We start from the raw sequence: 21,225 nt of genomic DNA on the forward strand, positions 1-21,225 counted from the left end.
CGTCCCTTTCTCAGCCCGAAACGCAAGCGAGACACCAGCAGCAGTCCCTGCAGGTTTCCGTAGTGTAGTGGCTGTGACGTCAGCCTAACACCTGAAAAGTCCCCGGTTCGAGACTGGGCGGAAACAGCCTCGTTTTGCACGCTCCTGTAATTCACAGAGGTCTTGAGCGACCGGTCATTTGTTGCCAATGTGTTTCCGGTGCCTTCATGCACTCTTGTACCAAACGCACGTTCCTTCTGTACGCGGAGCCGATCATTTGCAATTGGGCTGTGCCGACAGACCAGGACAAGCTCTGTCGGCTCAAATGCAGCGCAGGACCCGCAAGAACAACAGAAAGATTAGCATCCAGCGGGGGCTTCTTAGTGAGCCCAAGATCTCATCAAGAATCGGCTCCAGCAACAGGGCTGGGCGCATTGTTCCATTCTCCGCCCACTCTCGGTGTAAACAAGTCCCTCCTGGTCTCTGCTTGAATTGCACTTTCCTGCGTTTGCTTTGGTGTAACTGGCTTCCCCTGCATGGGCGAATGTGAAGAAGATCCTTAGTAAGTCATTGAAGAAAACCGAGAAGAGGTCGGAGAGGCCTCTGTTGTTCATCAACGATCCAGTCAGGCAGTACTCCTCTGTAAAGCGCCGTTCGTTCACATCGATTTACTTTTTTTTGCCTTCATTCGTGCAAGTAGTAAAAGCAGAAGCCCCTATTCTGCCGTGACCCAGATTCTAACCGGGGTTGTTGCGGCCACAACGCAAAGTACTGACCACTATACGATCACAGCGAGTTACCGAGACACACGCGGCAGGGCGGAAAGGGCTGTGCTCTCTTCGTGTAACATAATTCGGGAAAGTCCTGATGTTGCATTTCAACTGAGCCCCAGTATACATCGACCCTTTGACACTCTGAGTGACAACTCTATTGCGTGTTTTCTCATATTTATGTAGTTTGCTTGCATGATGCCGGGAACAGCGGGGATGTGCGCTCCCATATGGTCTAGCGGCTAGGATTCCTGGTTTTCACCCAGGCGGCCCGAGTTCGACTCCCGGTATGGGAGCGTGTCAGTTTTGCCTCCTGCTTTCCAAAAGATCAGCGCCGTGTACGAAGGAGCCGCATTAAAACTACTCGAACGTGCAAAACGTGCAAGAAGAGGGGGCGCTTGTTTCCAGCCGAAACTTCTCGCGTGTGAGACGAGCTGATCATCGCTGCAGGAGGTGGGAGGGTTACTCTGGTAGACAGGGCTGACCTTCGGCAATAGGATTTATACTCTCCAAGATGATATTTGCACTTTCTGGAGAAGCGATTTTCTCCACTTCAGTAGCCCGATTTCGTCGATTGCGTGGAGAGGGCTGTAGAATGTGGCGCCGCCTTTCCTGCTCCGTCCATGACAGGCGTGCTGGTCTCTGGAGAGAGCACGGTCCATCAGCGCACTCCAATAAAGGCACTGGAAGCAGCTGAATCGCATTGGCGAAGCTCAGCACTGGGCCGCTGGGCACGTCTTACCACCGTTTCCGTAGTGTAGTGGTTATCACGTTCGCCTCCCATGCGAAAAGTCCTTGGTTTGAAACCAGGCAGAAACAGACCGGCTTCTTTTGTCGCCACGCACACTGTTTGGGGATTCGCCTAGCGCTGTGATCGAACAGACCCACTCACCTCTTAGTGTGGCGGGATCTGCACAGTGCATGTCGCAGCGCATCCTGCTTTCACTTCAATGCGCGTCCTGATGTACCCCAGTCTCCCGCGTGACAGGTGGGGATAATCACCACTATACTAACGAGGAAGACATCGCTCTCTCCGACCCCCGGCATCGTGTCCCGACCCACCGTGCTGGAAGCCGACGCGTGCTGTGATTCCTTTACGGAGCAGAAATGACAACCGAGGAGCCGAGAGATCATTTCAGCATTTCGCGTCTGAACGGAAAACACAAACGACCAACTCGGAATGACTTGCCTTTGACGCTTATCAAAGCGTTCTTTGTGCATCGAACAGACCCACTCACCTCTTAGAGTGGCGGGATCTGCACAGTGCATATCGCAGCGCTCCCTGCTTTCACTTCAATGCGCGTCCTGAGGTCGAGTCGTGTGGTGTGTGGAGGCTCTGAAAGCGAGAGCAAAGAAAAGGTGCACGGCGCTGTGGAAAGAAACACAGAGAAGTGAAAGCAAAAGGAGGTAGAAGGCTCTTGACAGCCGCTTCCTTTTCCCCCCCTTGCATTTTTCCTGTCTTGTTGTACTCGCTGACAACGACAGGAAGAGGAAAACGGAGAAACCGTTTTTTATTTGAACAACAAAAATAAATATTATACAAAAAAGAGCACATATGACGTATCAATAACATCGTCAGGGGCACGTGCTATAATCCAACTACACTTTCTGAAAATTCTACTATCCAGACAAATGTACATGCTGATCTACGGGCTCCTTTCTTCACTGAGCTGGTCATTTGAAATCCAGAAGGCAACACAGACGCGCTCCTATACCAAGAGCCAAACCTGGACCGCCTGGGTAAAAAAACAGGAAACCTAAGCACTAATCCATAGTGACAGCTTTTGAAAAGAAGCTCTAATATTCACAAATACGAAGACAAGGTTTAAAATACTCCATAGGTTTAAAATTCAGGAATATGAATGGTCAATTGTTTACAATTGGAGCTTTTATGTTTCGTATGATTTAGTGACTTTTTTTACAAAAAAACAGCACACCTAAATGACAAAGCCGTAGAACTACAGAGAAAAACAAATTGCGTTTAAAGTAAGTTTAAAGGCTCGAGATAACAGTGTAATATAAACGCAAATGTTTGTAGTCTTTGTGGCGCTTAATTTTTGTTGCTTTATCGAATTTCATGCAGTTTATTTCTGACATAAGACATAACAAGCTTGTGTAAAAAGCAGGGCAACAATTTTCATCGACCTTGAAATTGAAATTCTTAAAAAGTAAGTTAAATGCACATATAGTAAATATATTTTCTCATATAATGGTGTGTTTTTTTTGTCTAAAAATCGTTCATGAATGGTTTAACAGACAATTTGCATGATTAAAAAAATATATGTATGAATCTTAACGTTTTATACAATAACGTTTTATTGTGAACATGGGCCCTGTTTATCGATATCACCAGTATAGTTCTGGATTTTATTCTGCCTTCCTATGCACATATGAATTTTCTTTCACTCAACAGCTCGCATGTGTGGTTCTGTAACTTATTAGCGCCAGAGAGAAAAAGAACGTTGTTGGCTTTTAAATGATGAACCATTTGCGTTTATACAAAATGACAATGCGTTGTCGCAGACATTTGGACATACTCTGTTTAAACACCTGTTGTTTTCTTTAATATTGGCTCCTGTGCTTCGGACCATTTGTGAGAGGAGAAGACACTGAAAAAGTCGTGAGAAAGTGGATTTTACACCTGCGCCAGTGCTGTAGTGGTATCATAAAGACGCCCATACAAATCCATCACAAGCTGGAAGCTCTGGAAGGCAACATAAAAGATTGCTCTGTCCGTTGGTGGATTAGGTATGCTCGTTTTTTTCAATGTAAAATGTAATGTACAAGGATCAAATCTGATTCAAAATCCATGAGAGGAAGGGAAGATATCACTTACAAAAAATAAGAACTGAATATTTGGATCCGGGGCCTCATACTTATCAAATTATTAAAATAATAGTTATTAAAATATCAGATTGTGTTTCTGCAACATTTCGTGCACCGGACGCCGTATTTAACAATAAAAAAACAGTCACAACGAGGGCTTTACACGCAGTCCGGGGTATTTTCCCCTTTTATATTTTTGCCACTTTATATCGAACCTGTTACACTCCCAAAAGTGCAGAGTAGCTTGTAAATAAAAATGTACAATTCACCGCTGGTATAAACAGATGTGGGCCTTGTTTGCCTTTGTAAGCATTTGTTTAAAAAATAAGTTCACAATACGTTAAAAACACAAAAAACACAAATTTAATAATATAACGATACAAAATCAATACCAAATCATTATGCCAATTAAGTACCTATCCTTTGAAAACAGAGAACACCTTTATATCTACAAAAAAAAAAAACGTGACATTTGTATATACTTTTGAATTACAAAGCAGACAGAGTAGTCCCTGAATTCAAAGATCAGATTGTGGCCAAAACAAGACAATCAGACAGGAGTTGAATTCGGAACAAGAGCCTCTGCTTTGTGGTTTATTGAGCTTTTGATCAACGTCTGAGTGAAAAACATTTGTTATTTCAACTCTTTGATTGAAGTACACAAGAAGCACATTCCTCCAAGCCAGAGTCAAACCAGCAACCTAAGGATGCTTCGCTATTTCCACTACAGTCCTCTGCTCTACCAACTGAGCTATCTGTTTCTGGCACATACTGCCCAATGTTGTCCAATGTTTTGGGTGATTTAAATCACAGTTCGACATCAAGTTTTCAACTCGTTTCCTTAGTCTTGTTTACCTTGAATTTAAGCCACGAATCAGGTTTCTACAGTATGAGCTTCCAGAGATATTACAAAATGTTTGATGGGGCATCAATCATTCCAGGCGGATATTGACACCTTTTTTTCTCGAGGGATCATATTAAACATTTCATTAGAATCGAGAGGAAGATCGCCATGAGACACAAAACAGTTTCTTTTTGTCTTTATTAGAAAGTAGCATTTGTGCTACATTAATAATATTTTCATGGAAATATAGAAGTTGTAATTTTTAAAACTTATATTTGAATCAAAATGTGGTTTTGAGTTAAATATTAGCGTGTTCATGGAATTAGTTTGTGTTTGTCATTACTATATATATATTGCCATGTTACCAGAATTTGTAGCTGAAGTTTAATACTTGGGTTTTTTATGATGATTAGCCATTTGTTTATTACAATATTGTATAAAATGCATAATTTGAACTATATATTTTTCAGGGGTGAATAATTGTATATTCTCAGAATAAATTTCTAAACCAAATCATTGGCTTGATTTACTAGTTTCTACACCTATGAGACCTATCTTTGATGTATAATAGACCTTTAACTATATAGGTATAATAGTCCTCTAAATGTATCCGTATAATAAAACTCCAACCATTTATGTATAATGGACATACTGAATAATCAGAGATGTGTAATTGACATATAATGATATACGTATATTAAAATTTCATTCTAGACCAATTACGGACCACATTTATACATCTAAGGTATGCGTTTAATCAACGTACTGTACATCAGGAAAATAAAGTATATGCTCAGTAGAGGGGTTGTCATATTTTGTCTGTTAATCAAACATAAACAACAATTATGGACAACCATTTTTTGCCAAGGTTGTGAAAATTATAATGCCTTCAAAGTCACATTTAAACTTTCTGTAAAATTAAAAAAAAAACACAGAAATACAAGCGGGCACTGATTTGTGTTCATGATACTCAAATGTAACAAATCCTGCTCTGGAAATTGTCTCTTCTCCCCTTGTGAGCCACAATCCCACCAAAAGGTCTCTGTGTGTCTCTGTTTGGGAGATGTCAAGATGCTGAGCCCGTGCTGTGCTTCAGTGGCGGGTGTAGAAGACACGCTGTTGTACACGGAATGCAAATTGAGCTCCTTGGACATGAAAATTGACAGATGGTTAAACCTTTTCTCAATAAACAGGAGATCCTGTGTCCGAAGTCCTGAGGTGTCTTTCTTCCTGTCTTGTCATACAGAATGTATCATTAAGGACGACCACATATGGCTTGATTTTGTTAAATTCAAGTATTTATTTCCTTTCTTGGAACCACTTGTTTTTCGAGAATTTCTAACAATTGGTGAAATATGAAAGAGAAATCTTCTATTCTTTAACCAAAAACCTGCATAGGGAGATAAAAATCCAATTGAAAAAATCCACTTGAGAAGTTTTCGTTGGGGGGGATGGTTGTGGAAGGGCAAAAAAATCCATCTGTTCCGTTACGAACGGCGAACGTCGCAGGTGATTCACTCCTCTTGACTAGGTGGCGCTAGGAGGTGCAGAGAAGTTTATATCCGGCTGAAGAAACTCCTCTTTCTCAGCTCCGCTTCTCTATTGTTTTGAAGCTGCGGTCGCGCTAACGAATGACGTCATTATACTGCGCGACCCTGCATGTACTTCAACCACGTGTGGGTGACTGAATAATTTTCTTTAGATAAAGAAAGTTGTTGTTTTTCTTTAAAATAACTTCAGGTTCTGAATACGTAACGTCTTGTCGACTGTGTTTATGCTTGAACAGAGCACAGCCCTGACAACAGGATCTGTGAAGAATAAAAAATAAGTTGTTCTGTTTAAACTTCGGAAGTCAGCCTTTGTTTCTGACCGACTGAAGAAGGATGGCGGAGTGCTTGTTAAATCTGCAAACCCAGCTTGACTCGTTCATGCAGGTTTTGCTCAAATCGATCGTGTATGAAGTGTCAGAAGTTTTCCGAAACATGATGTCTGACTCTGAGGACGAGTTTCAAGACAAACTCTGCAGCGTCTCCCAAACTCTGGTGAGACGGGCCGTGTTTAAAATCACACAGTGTGTGGAAGAAAGTGTCGGGAGTGAAATGGCGCAGCTTAAGAAGGAGAACGAGAGCCTGAAGCGGAGATTGCAGCAGTGCGAGAAGGAGTCGGGAGCAGGAGGAGATAAGGAACAGACAGATCGTGTTGGACACACGCTTCCCTGTGAAGTCACTGCAGAAATAAAAGAAGAAATGGACACAGAACTGCAGCTCTCAGGTCAGTGTGGTGACTTGTATGTAGTCAGTATGTGTGTTTAAAACCAGTGTCTATAACTTTCTCACTGGTGAGATTTTTTTTAAATAAACTTTATTTTAAAGAAAACATTTCGCAAGAGTAAACATTCTCGTTATCTAACAAACTATCAAAGTGTCATAAAAACTTTCCTCAGTGGTGAGAATATAGTGGAGAGATGCAGGGTGACGTGGGAAAGACTTGTGTGATGTAGCAGCGGGATTCTTTATTGGAAACTGAACTGTTTTGTCCGGTTACGGTGCTGAAAACACCTAGTTCACATTCAACAATTTTTTCACTTAATTCATTTGTACTCCAACGTCATTAGGAAACAACATTTATAAATGAACAAGTAATAGGTTTATTCCATGCTGAAAAAAGAAGAGAGAAAAAACACGGCTCCACGGCCGAAACGTTTTGTTTTTTCTCTCTTCTTTTTTCAGCATGGAATAAACCTATTACTTGTCCCTTTGCAGCCTACGCATGCTGACGCAGCTATCCACATGAAAATTTGTAAATATTGTATTACCGTTGTATTGGTCTAAATTTTTACTAAGTATACTAATGATTGTGTATATAAACATTATTTAATTGGTTTAAGTATTACTGTCGTCCAGGGTCTGTGTCTGTATTGAGTCCTTGAATATTAATCCAGTGTGTCTATATTAACCCCTCTCTTTCTCAATGCAGTGTTAGTGTAGTGTCCAGAAAGTGTCTGTATTAACCCCTCACTCAGTGCAGTGTTAATGACCTGTAGTGTGCAGTGTGTCTGTATTAACACCTTTCTTTGATTGCAGTGTTAATGTCCTATAGTGTCCAGTCAGTCTGTGTTAACCCCTCTCTCAGTGCAATGTTAATGAACTGTAGTGTCCAGTCTGTATGTATCTATTAACCCCTCTCTCTCAGTGCAGTGTTAATGTACTGTTATGTCCAGTCAGTGTGTCTGTATTAACCCCTCTCAGTGCAGTACTAATATCCTGTTGTGTGCACAGTGTGTCTGTATTAACCCCTCTCTCTCAGTACAGTGTTAATGCACTGTAGTGTCCAGTCACTGTGTCTGTATTCACCCCTCTCTCTCAGTGCAGTCTTTATGTCCTGCAGTGTCCAGTCAGTGTCTGTATTAACCTGCCTCTCTCTGTGCAGTTTTAAAGTAATGTAATGTGCAGTCAGTGTGTGTCTATTAACCCTTTTCTCTCAATGCAGTGTTAATGTACTGTGTTGTGCAGTCAATGTGTCTGTATTAACCCCTCTCTCAGTGCAGTGGTAATATGCGCTAAGTTCCAGTTTGTCCATGTCTGTATTAACCCCTCTCTCTTTCAGTGCAGTGTTAATGTACTGTGGTGTCCAGTCAGTGTGTCTGTATTAACCCCTCTCTCTTTCAGTGCAGTGTTCATGTACTGTAGTGTCCAGTCAGTGTGTCTGTATTAACCCCTCTCTCTTTCAGTGCAGTGTTAATGTCCTGTAGTGTCCAGTCAGTGTCAGTATTAACCCCTCTCTCTCAGTGCAGTGTTAATGTGCTGTAGTGTCTAGTCCGTATGTATCTATTAACCCCTCTCTCAGTGCACTGTTAATTTACTGTTATGTCCAGTCAGTGTGTCTGTATTAATCCCTCTTTCAGTGCAGTGTTAATGCACTGGAGTGTCCAGTCAGTGTGTGTGTGTGTATTAAACCCTTTCTCTGATTGCAGTGTTAATGTACTGGAATGTCCAGTCAGTCAGTGTGTCTGCATTGATCCCTCTCTTTCTCAATGCAGTGTTAATCTACTGTATGGTCCAGTCAGCATGTCTGTATTAACCTCTGTTTCGGTGCAGTGTTAATGTACTGTAGTGTCCAGTCAGTGTGTCTGTATTAACCCCTCTCTCTCTCAGTGCAATGTTAATGTGCTTTAGTGTCCAGTCAATGTGTCTGTATTAACCTCTCTCTCTCTCAGTGCAGTGTCAATGTAAATGTAATGTAATAGTGATATTATTACAGTAGTCTTACTTTTTACATGGTAGTTAGGTTTCTGACAAAGCTAAATCAGAACATGCCCTTATACCCACATATTCTGCTATGTTTAAACAACCCAAATTGATTGTGAGTGTACTTGTAAGCGTGTGTGTAGTTTAAAGCTTTTAAGATCACATGGCCTCAGCTATCACTACTATGCTGATGATACTCAGATATACATCCATACCAAACCTGACGCTGATGTGGCTGTCTCTATTCTATTTATTTGCATCCCCGATATAGAAACTTGGGTGACTCAAAATTTCCTTCATTTAACTGTGACAAGACTGAAATCATGCTTATTGGCACCACCCATCACCTTTGTACAACCAATGTGTAACTCTATCTGCAGATGGTCTTGTACTTGAGCTTCAGTCTAAATTGAAAAACTTGGGGATGATATTTGACGTTCGACCCACATGTGCAGCATGTTGTCAGAACATCTTTCATTCACCTCATAAATATTGCTCAACTACGCCCTATGTTATCACTAACTGTGGCTGAAAAGTGTTGTCTAATCTTGAATGGACTACTGTAATGCTCTACTCTCTGGGGTTTCTAAATCCACATTGAACAAACTTTAGTATGTCCAAAATTCAGCAGCCAGAACCCTGACCACGTCTAGTACAAATGATCACATTACTCCTATCCTGGAGTCCTAGCACTGGCTTCCTGTCAAGTTTCATATCGACTTAAAAATCCTCCTGCTCACCTATAAGACTCTCCATGTCTTGGTTTTGCACCTCCATACTGGTCTGATATTATCACCCTACTCCCTACCTTGCAATCTTCGCTCTTCTAATTGTGTTCATCTATTTGTTCCCCAGTCTGTCTACACTCTATGGGTGACATGGCCTTCTCCTGTTTTGCCCCAAGCTCTGGAACTCTCTCCCCAAGGATATCAGAGAGTCACCTTCTCTAAACTCCAAATCCAGACTCAAAAACTTTTTCCTCAGAAGAGACTTTATTTAACTGTTCTGTACCCCTCTGTTCCTACTGTGCTTAGGACCACTGTCTACTGTCTCTTCTAACTGTGTGTTCTCATCGTGCTAATTTTGTGTATTTTTTGTAATTGGCATTCTGTAAAATGCTTTGAGAAGCCACCTCTAAAGGTATAAAACTATAAAATAGTTTATTCTTATAAAGGTTGTGTCTTCTTGTCCTGTGTTTACAGGCTCAGAGGCCAGTGTTCTCTCCGACACTGGGGAAAGGGCTCTCCTTGAACAGCAGGAGGAGTGGGGCTCCAGTCTGATGCAGGAGACAGAGCTCACTGCTGCAGCAGGGAAAGAGGCACTTAGTGAGCAGCACACAGACAGCAAACAGAGTGTCAAGGATCTGGACTCTGTGCCCATGATGAAGACGGAGCCTGAGAGTGAGACACCGGGGCTCTTAGTATGTGATGATTTTACAGAGAAGATGAATAATCTGGACACAATCAATATTACACAAAGTTGTAATGAACTGGGCTGTGTCTCTGTACAAGAGCACAGTGAAGAACTGGATGTTTTAAATCTTACAGAGCAGGATATGGATCCCAAGTTGATTGAACCTGCAGAGCAGCAGACTGATGTCCCTGGTGAAGAGAACAGTACTGAGTTACAGCACCGAGAGGAGAGTCAGTACAGGGAGGAGCAACAGCAGCTCCTACAGGGCTTGATAATTAGGCCTTGTTCTGTTCAAGTGGAGAGACTGTCATTGCACAGTCTCAAACAATCATATGATCCCTTAGCATCTGATGACTTTACACACGGGTTTAATAATCTGGTTACTGAAAAAATCGTTGAAAGTTTTAATGAACTGGAGAGTGTGTCTGTTCTTGGGCAAAGAGAGGAACAACTGAATGAACTGGATGGTTTAAGTCTCAGAGAGCTGGAGATGGAGTCCCAGATGATTCACACTTCTGAGCAGCACACTGAAGGACACAATGGAGAAAACAAATCTCAGTTTCAGCACACAGAGCAAGACCATTCCATGGAGCATTTGCAGAATAAGAGACCCCAAAACGATCAGAGGATGAGGAAGAATCACTCAAGGCCTTGCTCAGATGGAGTGGACAAACTGCCATTATGGCAAAGGGAGAAGCAGCGTTTCTGTCATTCTAGCACTTCAAAACCCTACCAGCACTTTCACACAGGAAAGAGACTGTTCAGCTGTAGTCAGTGTGGGAAGAGTTTTAGTCAGTCAAGTAGCTTAATAGTCCACCAGCGCATTCACACAGGAGAGAGACCATTCAGCTGCAGTCAGTGTGGGAAGAGTTTTAGACAGTCAGGTAGCTTAATAACCCACCAGCACATTCACACAGGAGAGAGACCATTCAGCTGTAGTCAGTGTGGGAAGAGTTTTAGTCGGTCGAGTAGCTTAATAGCCCACCAGCACATTCACACGGGAAAGAGACCATTCAGCTGCAGTCAGTGTGGGAAGAGTTTTAGTCAGTCAAGTAGCTTAATAGTCCACCAGCGCATTCACACAGGAGAGAGACCATTCAGCTGCAGTCAGTGTGGGAAGAGTTTTAGACAGTCTAGTAGCTTAATAGTCCACCAGCGCATTCACACAGGAGACAGACCATTCAGCTGCAGTCAGTGTGGGAAGAGTTTTAATCAGTCAAATAGCTTAATAGCCCACCAGCACATTCACACAGGAAAGAGACCATTCAGCTGCAGTCAGTGTGGGAAGAGTTTTAGTCGGTCAGGGGACTTAAAAACCCACCACCACATTCACACAGGAGAGAGACCTTTCAGTTGCAGTCAGTGTGGGAAGAGTTTTAGTAAGTCAAGTCACTTAAAAAGGCACCAGCACATTCACACAGGAGAGAGACCATTCAGCTGCAGTCAGTGTGGGAAGAGTTTTAGTCAGAAAAACTCCTTACAAACACACCAGCACAGTCACACAGGAGAGAGACCATTCAGCTGCAGTCAGTGTGGGAAGAGTTTTAGTCGGTCAAGTAACTTAGTAACTCACCAGCGCATTCACACAGGAGAGAGACCGTTCAGCTGCAGTCAGTGTGGGAAGAGTTTTAGTCGGAAAAACTCCTTACAATCACACCAGCACAGTCACACAGGAGAGAGACCATTCAGCTGCAGTCAGTGTGGGAAGAGTTTTAGTCGGTCAAGTGACTTAAAAACCCACCAGCGCATTCACACAGGAGAGAGACCATTGTAGCGGCAGGGTTTATTAAAATACAGGAATTAAGTTTGCTGCTCCCTTGCCAGTCTCTCTCTCCCTCATCTCAAGTGGTGCTTGATACAGAGAGGCCATTCCATTTGGTTCACATTTAAGGTGTTTTTCTAGCTGATAGAGTGTTCTGATAAGGAACAACTCCCAAAGCTGAGACACATCAGCCACCCTAATTAATGGTCATCTCTGGTGCCTCACTGTCTGGGAGATTCCAAGGGAGAGTCTCATCCCAAGTGGTTTACAACCCCAAGGTCAGAGTTCATGGTTAATCATCCTCACACGGGGCACCAATAAATGTAGGCATCTTCTCACGAGGCACCAATAACTGTAGGGACTTGTGCATTTACTGGGCCAATTGTTAATTGTAGCAGTAAGTCACAAAATGATTCTCGAATGCCCATGGAACTTTCAACCAATGAGCGACCGTAGTTCCTCCAGGTAAAACTCCAGCTCCTCCTGGACATCCTCAGACTCAGCTCAGACAGTCACGTAATGGCCAATGTGTCCGAGTGCCAGGACTTTTCCTTGTTCTAAGAGTCGAGAACGGAGGTTGCCAGCGTAACCAAAGGATCCACCCGAGGTTAGCCCAGCAGCAAGCCTCGTGAACCCACCGCAAACGCTCACCTGATCAACGAGTGAACTACGGTCGGAGCTGTGGACAGCTGAATATCAGTATTCAGGACTCGCGCTACATCGGGAACGAACCGGTCTTCTTCCTGTCTAAAGAGTGTGACTTGCTCAGATCTGTAGTCATTTTTCTGTGTGCAATCTCTCATTAGTTTAAGCCAACACTGACTAGCCAGTCTTCAGAGAGCATCAGCAGCGCACCGCAGCAGAAATCTCTCTTATTCTTCTTCTCTCACGTTGAACCAGCACTGCCTGGCACCAGCAGAGCCAGAGAGGGCCAGAGAGCACCGATTGCATGCAGCAACAGCCTGCCACTGCTTCTTTGCGTCCGCGGGAGATCTGAATCCCCACAGAGCGGATGAGTATTCAACATTCTGCATTACAGCTCGAGAATTCAATTGTTACCTCAACCTGAGTTGATATCAATTTAATTCCTATGAGTCACATACTTGCTTTTGAGTATCTAATGTACAAGTTTTAACAAAGTTCATTTACAAAACGGTCTAAATGAATGATATACGGAATGTATGTCCCTCTTGGTTTGTAACTCTTTGTGATTGAATATATACCTTTTGTATTCTGCTAACCCTCACTATAAGATCTGTTATGTTGATATGCACATCTTATGTAATAATAAATGTATTCTCGTGTATTAGTATCCATGTGTGTGTGCGTTGCTGAGTTATCCTGCTGGGTCGGTCTTATAATAACCATCAAAGAATCATTTTGTGACTTACTGCTACAATTAATAATTGTCCTGTTAAATGCACAAGACACCTACATTTATTTGTGCCTCGTGAGAGGATGCCTTCAAGCTCCTCCACTCAGGACAGTAGGCTCTACTGTACACAGAGAGGGGTGGGGGTGTGGATTAAGACGATACCCTGGCTTCTCTCCAGACACAGCTGGGTGAGCTCCTCCAGTAAGGACAGGAACCTCTTCTGTACACAAAGAGGGATGGGAGGGGGGAACAAGTTGATACCCTGGCTTCTCTCCAAACACAGCTGGATGAGCTCCTCCAGTCAGGACAGGAGGCACTACTGTACACAGAGAGAGGTGGGGGTGTGGAACAAGCCGATACCCTGGCTTCTCTACAGACAGAGCTGGATGAGCTCCTCCAGTCAGGACAGGAGGCTCTACTGTACAAAGAGAGCTGTGGGGGTGTGGAACAAGCTGATACTCTGGCTCCTCTCCAGACACAGCTAGATCAGCTCCTCCCGTCAGGACAGGAGGCGCTACTGTACACAGAGGGGGGTGGGAGAGGGGAACAAGCTGATACCCTGGTGTCTTTCCAGGCACAGCTGGGTGGGCACCTCCAGTCAGGACAGGAGGCTCAACTGTACACAGAGTGGGGTGGGAGAAGGGAACAAGCTGCCCAGCCCTGTTGTTGAAGCCGATACCCTGGCTTCTCTCTGGACACAGCTGGGTGAGCTCCTCCAGTCAGGAAAGGAGGCTCTACTGTACGCAGAGGGGCCGGAGGGGGTAACAAGCTGATAACCTGGCATCTCTCCAAACACAGCTGGATGAGATCCTCCAAGCAGGACAGGAAGCTCTACTGTACACAGAGAGGGATGGGAGAGGTGAACAAGCCAATACCTTGGCTTCTCTCCAGGCAAAGCTGGGTGAGCTCCTCAAGTCAGGACAGGAGGGTCTACTGTACACAGAGGGGGGTGGGAGGAGGGAACAAGCTGATACCCTGGCTTCTTTCCAGACGCAGCTGGATAGGCTCCTCCATTCAGGACAGGAGGCTCTACTGTACACAGAGACGTGCCTGGGTGTGGATCAAGCTGGTACTTTGGTATCTCTTCAGACACAGCTGGATGAGGTCCTCCAGTCAGGACAGGAGGCTCTACTGTACACAGAGAGGGGTGGGAGAAGGGAACAAGCTGATACCTGTTTGTCCTTATCCAGTGCAGGACAAGCCAACACAAGGGTGCACATTTGCGAACATCCAGCCACGCATTGATTTCGAAAGAAGCTCCTTTCCAAAGAATTGCAAATGAAAGATCCTTTAGTCCTCCTCAGGGGACACAGAACCCCCGCCAAACAGCTTCAAGTAGCGTGTCAGGTGCCATTGCTTTAGCTTATGGCCATATCACCCTGAACATATCTGATCTTGGAAGCTAAGCAGGGTCAGGTCTGGTTAGTATTTCGATGGGAAACCGCCTGGGAATGCCAGGTGCTGTAAGCTCTTGCTCTCTCAGCCAGCAGAGGTCGCCATTGGTGCCGTAGGCTTTAGGAGGAAAGCCTGAAGTATGGACATTTAACATTTCCAAGAAAAGTGATCTATAGCCTAATTTCTAGAGATGTTTTGTTGCTATGGCATGTGTGTGACTCATACATATAAAAAAACCTGTTTGTAAAACGAATATCGAAGCTGCCTCTAAATCTGTAAATGAATATCAGTCAATAAACCACTTGTTTTTCATATAACTATACATATATTCACTTATTACTGATTTCATTCATTGAGCACGGATGCACGGATACAATAGAGGTACAGCCATTCACTGTTTGACATGTCTGCACTGGTACAGAACCTAGCAATCAGAAAATGGGTGAAACTGTCTTTAGAATTAGCATACAGTACCGAGGCCCCCCATGACCAAATAAAGGCTAACCTCTATAATCATCCTAAGTAATGCAAACTACAACAAAAAGACCCACTTTGAAAAGGGAATGAATGTCCGGAAGGAGTAGTGTAACCAGCTTGAATTGGTTCTCTGGACCTATAAGTAAATAATAGAATAGAACTATATAGAACTAGTAGTGTCATCGATTCCTTTCAAACTGGGACCCTATAGCAAGCACATGATTCGTGGTGTCGGAAATCTTCTGTATCTGATATTGGACCAAGCACATCGGGGGAGAGCTCGAACGCAGTCCCCCACTACCACAAGCATCTTGAGATATTGACCTATGCCCTCTATTTCCCACAGATTTTCTGCTTCCTCCCTCCCTTCTTTCCACAGATCTCTGAGGTAATAGTTCTCTCGGGTGATGAACAGGGCCAGGCTACCTGCTGCCTTGACTGGGACCCCGATGCCTTTGAACACCCCCATGTTCCTCACTCTCCACAGAGCGTCTTTCCCACTGTTCACCACGGCCCAGATCCTGTCAAACATGTCAGGAGGAAGTTTGTCAGGAGAGATGCCGTATATAACGAAAGCAGCGGTCAGGGAAAATTGGGGCAAGAGAGCTTGCAACCAGTGTTCAAACTGGACCCAGAAGGTCTTAGCAAAAAAGCAGGACCACAGGAGATGGGTCACAGTCTTCTGCTCATCGCAGCCCACCCTAACGCAGCGAGGGCTGGGGGTGAGGCCCCTACGGTACAAGAAAGTTCATACCGGTAAGCACTGGTGGACGACACTCCAGGCTAAATCTCTGTGAATGTTGCACATAAACTTAGAGGATGTGTGTTTCCACAACTTCCTTGTTTGGGCTGATGTTAAAATGCCCACAGGGGTCTGCCTATTGTTCTGGGGTGCAACGAAATCTTCCAGTTTTTGGACGCTGACATCTTGGAGGGGAATATGGCCAATTGGGTGAGATCTTAGAAAACTTTTAACTGTCCCATAAATTGCAGGGCATGTGTCAGAGACTGGGACATCCAGCTTGGGTCTGACACCCCACACTCTGAACACCTCCCTACCTACCCAGAGCCTGGAAAAAAGTCCAGGTACGTGCTGCAGGTGCTGTTGCAAAGCCTCTCAGCACAGAGGCCAGGAAAATGCACAGCAGCTTCGTAGCAATATCTGGGACGGACTTCCCCCCTGAGAGTAGCGACCTGTACATTATTTCCCTTCTGAGTCTTTCCTGCTTCCCACCCCATAGAAATTGAAACATCAATCTCCTCAGCACCGCCGCAACACGGTGTGGGATTGGGAAGGTAGAAGCCAGAAAATTCAAGACAGGCAAGAGCTCAGCTTTGATGACCAGCACCTTCCCTGTCATGGTGAGGTCTCGGTCCTTCCATTGCATCAGTTTTTTGTTTAAGATTGGCAATTTGTTCTGCCAATTTACTGTTCCCATCTCTTCTCTCAAATACACCCCCAGGACCTTAATTCTCTTCTCTTGCAGCCTGAGATCATGTCCTTCTTTTGGCTCCCTCCAGTTCTGATAAAAATATCTCACTCTTAGATTTGTTAATTTTTGCAGAGGAAGCCAAAGTGAAACGATCACAGCACTGCAGAGCTCTGCTAATTGAGGCATTGTCAGAGAGGAGCAGGGTGACGTCATCCATGTATAGAGATGTCTTTACCTCTCCTCCCCCACTTCCAGGCACTGGTATCCCATTAATGGCCTGATCCTGGCGCAAGGCACAGGCTAAGGGCTCCATAGCCAAAACGAATAACAAGGGGGATAATGGGCAGCCCTGCCTCACCCCTGAACAGACTTCAAAGGGGCGTGATCTATTGCCATTAACCATGACTCTGCTGTTGCTACCTGTGTACAGCAGGTTAATCCACTTTCTCATGATGGGGCCAAACTTCATGTGCTCAAGTACCGATGTTAAGTACTGCCGGTTTAGGCGGTCAAAGGCCTTTTCTAGGTCTACACCTAAAATGCACAGAGAGAGAGAGAGCGATCCTCTGAGTACAGACAGACATCCCTCAACAAGGCCAGGTTGTCGCTCATCAGGCGTCCTGCTATCCCACAAGTCTGTTCTTTCCCTACCAGTGAGGCCACTACATTTTGTAGGCGCAGGAAAAGGGCTTTGGACAGGATCTTAGTGTCCACGCCTAACAGGCTGAGGGGTCTCCAGTTCTTTAAGTCATTCTTTGCTCCTTTCTTAAACAAGAGAGAGATAGTGCCTTCTCTTAAGGAGTCAGGCAGCAATTCTGTCTTATAGCTTTCCTCGAATAGGAGCAGTAGCGGATCCTGAAGCAGATCTCAAAAGGTGCAATAAAATTCCTTAGGAACCCGTCAGCACCCGGAGTTTTCCCCTTCTTTAAGCTCTCCATAGCTTGTCTCAGCTCTTCTACTTTCAAATCCCTCTCAAGTACTTCCCTATCTTCTTCACTCAAAACGTTTTCTAGCTTTGAGGTAAAAAAATGAATTTCTTCATCCTTTACCTCTGTAGAGCAGTACAGTCTTGAGTAGAAGGCCTCGGTGCAGGAGAGGATAGCACTCGGCTCTGTTCTCTCTCGTCCCTCCTCATCAACTACACTTTCCATGACAGACTTGGAGCCTACCACTTTCCTGAAAAAGAAGCGAGTACACTTCTCATTTTCTTCCAAGAACTGCACTCTGCGTCTTAGCAGCACTCCTCGACTACTCTCTTCCGCTATGCTCCGGATGTCCATTTTTAAAAGGGTGATATCCTCGAGCACATCGAAGCCACTGTGCAGCATCGTGTAGAGACGCTGCAGCTGCCTCTGTTTCCTGGCTAGCACTCCTCTCCGTCTGGCAGCAGCCTTCCTTCCCTCAGCCATGAAAAAGGCCTTTGTCCTCACCTTCACCTCCTCCCACCACTCTCCTACTGACCCGTACAGACACTGCAAGGACAGCCACTGTGATAGTTTATCCTTGTAGCAGGATACTACCCCCTCGTTTTCTAGCAGCTTTGTGTTGAGTTTCCAGAGGCCTGGGCCAAAGACAGTCCCACCCTGGAGTTCCACTCTACACCCTAAAGCCTGATGATCTGAGAAGAAGACAGGCTGAAGAGTGACCCCTACAACTTTCACTCTCTCTGAGACAAAGCAATAGTCAATTCTGGAGCTGCTATTCCTCCCTGACCATGTATATCCTGCTGTTGTGGGATATATACATCTATATGTGTCTGAGAGTTTAAAGTCTTGAACTAAGTTTTGCAGGGCCAGTGAGCTGGAATCCAATTTTATCGGAGAGCTAGACTGCCTGTCTGTGTGCTCTAAGATACAATTAAAATCCCCTCCCACTATCACATCTGTGCTACATAACAATAGGGGAGAGAGTGCCTTGAGTAGCTCCACCCTTCCTCCCACGTCAGTAGGGCAATACACATTGATTAGCCGCAGGTTAATGGTCCCCCATTCCACATCCGCACACAGCAACCTGCCATCTATGACCAGTGAGCTGGAATCCAATTTTATCTGCCTTTTGGCTAAGATCAAGTTCAAGTGGCATGCCCGCAGTTCTTGTCTTTCCAAAGGTCTAGAAGGTACTCGTGGCCTGCCCGTGGTGCTTACTTTCTTCCTCGAGACTCGGAAGCACTATCCGCTCCCTCTCTCTCTATTCTCCTGCGCCTGCACCTAGCTGGGCTTTGCCCACAAGGACAAAGGCCAGGGCTCCCTCGCTGCTCCTTTAGCAGCTAAACCCTCCTCTCCACAGGACTTTGCTCTCTCTTTCTCTCCTTTTTTCTTTTTTCTCCTTTCCAGATGGCAGACAAGAAGACACTGATCCGGTTCCACTGGACCAAGAAAACAGAGACGATGCCAACTGCGAAATCCTTTTTCATTACCTTCCTGAGAGGGATCCTGCAGTTGGTGGCCGGAGATCTCTACTGCCTGCAAGACAACAAGGCAGAGAGATACATGGAGGCCTACATGGCCATGGACGCCTCATATGAAAAGGCAACGAAAATGATCAGAGAAAAAGGTAAGCACCCTGGTTTCTCTGGTTTGTCTTTTGAGGAAGACAAACCAGAGGACCATCACAGTCAACATCGAAGCCGACAGGGGGTACCTGTAACGCTGCTCTGTAGAGGTGAAAAGGATCCGATGCAGATGCAGGAGTCGCAGGGAGGTAAGTAAACGTACCGAGCAAATCCAGGAGCTGAGTCGTAGTCCGAAGGTGAAGGTAAGTCGAGATCCGGTAAAGGCACTGGTGGCGAACAATCCAAAACGTGAGACAGAATCGTAGTCGAAAAGAGAGCTACAGGGCAATGAAAGCAAACAATCCAAGGGGCGAGACGAGATCCGAAGTCCGAAGGCAAAAGGTGCAGGCAGAATTCCAGGAAGGCAAAAGAGGGGTAAGAACGCTAGGCTGAGCAACAAGTAGAGAACTCAATACCGAGCAACGGGAATCAGGTACGAATAGTATAAATAACCCGGCGTGCCGCACGGTAGAGCAATTGCAGGTGTGTTAACTCGTGCGGCGGCGCTTGTTAGTAGTAATCCAGACAAAGGGAGAGAGGTGAGAACAAAGAACCCACACCTCCCCCGCAGAGAACCGAAACTGCCGAGGCCACACCCCCAGCTGCACCAGTGCCACAAGATGGCCGCCAGGACGACGGACAAAATGGCTGACCAGAGGTAGGGCCCTGGATAACTCCCAGCAAGAAGGGAAAGAGGATCCAACTTCGGAAGGACAAAAGAAAAGAGTGGTAAGGGAGAATCGTTTCCTCGTCCTAGAGGAAACGGAACTTTCTTCCCCCGAGGCCCAGGAACAACCGGAGGAGGCAGCCCAGGAAATGGAAACCCTCCCCCCCGAGGCCCAAAGACGACAGGAAGTGACAGCCCAGGAAATGGAACCCCCCTCCCCCGAGTCCCACGGACAACAGGAGGAGGCAGCCCAGGAAGAGGTTACCCCCTCCCCCGAGGCCCAGGGACAACAGGAAGAGGCAGCCCAGGAAGTCGGAACCCCCCTCCCCCAAGGCCCAGGAGCAACTGGAGGTCCCCGAAACTCCTGGAGAAAGGGAAGAAAAAAGCCTTCCCGAAGCAGTGGCGGAGAGTATCCTCGAGGAAGACGAGGATTACTTTGAAGCCGCCCTGGAGCCGGGACTGATGGTAGGGCTGGACCTGTCCAGCATGTTTACCTTTCAGTCCCCAGCGAGACCTGGAGGGAGCCCAGCATATTCCCCCCAGGACCCGAATGAGAGGAGTTACATCTAGGCTAAACAGTGCACAGATGTAGACTCCCAAGTTTTCCACTGTAAGCACAAAGAGAGGAGGTTCAACTTTCACTTGTTTAATCATGACTGTGAAACTTATCTTTCTAACAACTAACGTGAGAGGGCTAAGAGACCCGATGAAAAGACAGGGAGTCTTTCATCATCTGGCCTCAAAGTCTTTCTCAGTTTGTTCTTACAGGAGGTCCACCTGAAGGATGAAAGCGACCAGCTGACATTCACCAGGGAATGGACGAAGGGAGAATCATGCTGGAGCGTAGGAGGGGTCCACTCTTCCGGAGTGGGAATCCTCCTCGGAAACCCAGAGATGACGCTGGTTTCCTCCTTCTCGGTGGTGCAGGGCCGGATCCTGGTCGCAGACATCGACTGGAGGGGGCAGAAGTTGAGAGCAATTAACGTCTATGCTCCGACGGAACCCTCTCTCCGGAAGGAAGTGTTTGCTGACCTGGCCAGCTGCTGCACCACCAACAGACAGGTGGTGCTTGGCGGGGACTTCAATGTCGACCGGGAGAAGGGGAGCGACGCTAGCTCGGCAGAGCTGGAGTCGCTACTCAAGCAGTTCTCCCTGGTAGACGGTTTCAGACGGTGCCGCCCTAACGACGCCAGAACGACATGGAAAAACTCCCGGGGAGTGTGCAGCCGCCTGGACTACATCTTTCTGCACACGACCTGCTCCCTGGAGTCGGCGACGGTGTCCCCGGAGTGGTAATCCAGCCACAAGCCCTTGACGGTGGTGGTTAACACCAACCTGCCAGCATTCGGTCGTGGGTACTGGAAGCTGAACCGGGAGATACTGGAGGAAGACGACTTCAAGGCACTGTTCCGTAAAGACTACGCGAGCTGGGTCGATCTGAGAGACGGCTACAGCTCCATGGTGGAATGGTGGGAGTCGGTGAAAG

At 45.7% G+C, this 21,225-nt stretch overlaps 1 protein-coding gene and 2 non-coding genes across 3 annotated transcripts; all 3 read left to right on the top strand.

Annotated features, from left to right (window-relative positions):
* The first annotated feature begins 973 nt into the window (after positions 1–973).
* Positions 974–1,045, top strand: trnae-uuc (transfer RNA glutamic acid (anticodon UUC)). The gene has a single exon. It is a non-coding gene; the product is annotated as a tRNA-Glu (tRNA).
* A 450-nt stretch (positions 1,046–1,495) lies between these two features.
* On the top strand, positions 1,496–1,568 carry trnag-ccc (transfer RNA glycine (anticodon CCC)). The gene has a single exon. It is a non-coding gene; the product is annotated as a tRNA-Gly (tRNA).
* Positions 1,569–6,060: 4,492 nt separating this feature from the next.
* Positions 6,061–13,153, top strand: LOC148662998 (uncharacterized). Its single transcript, XM_088631334.1, has 2 exons — positions 6,061–6,690; positions 9,869–13,153. Exons 1-2 carry the CDS (start codon positions 6,303–6,305, stop codon positions 11,851–11,853), a joined length of 2,373 nt encoding a protein of 790 aa, XP_088487460.1. The 5' UTR covers positions 6,061–6,302; the 3' UTR covers positions 11,854–13,153.
* Positions 13,154–21,225: the final 8,072 nt, after the last annotated feature.

This window comes from Lepisosteus platostomus, chromosome 5 (genome assembly GCF_059453375.1).
Source record: "Lepisosteus platostomus isolate fLepPlt1 chromosome 5, fLepPlt1.hap1, whole genome shotgun sequence".
Classification (NCBI taxonomy): Eukaryota; Metazoa; Chordata; class Actinopteri; order Semionotiformes; family Lepisosteidae; genus Lepisosteus; species Lepisosteus platostomus.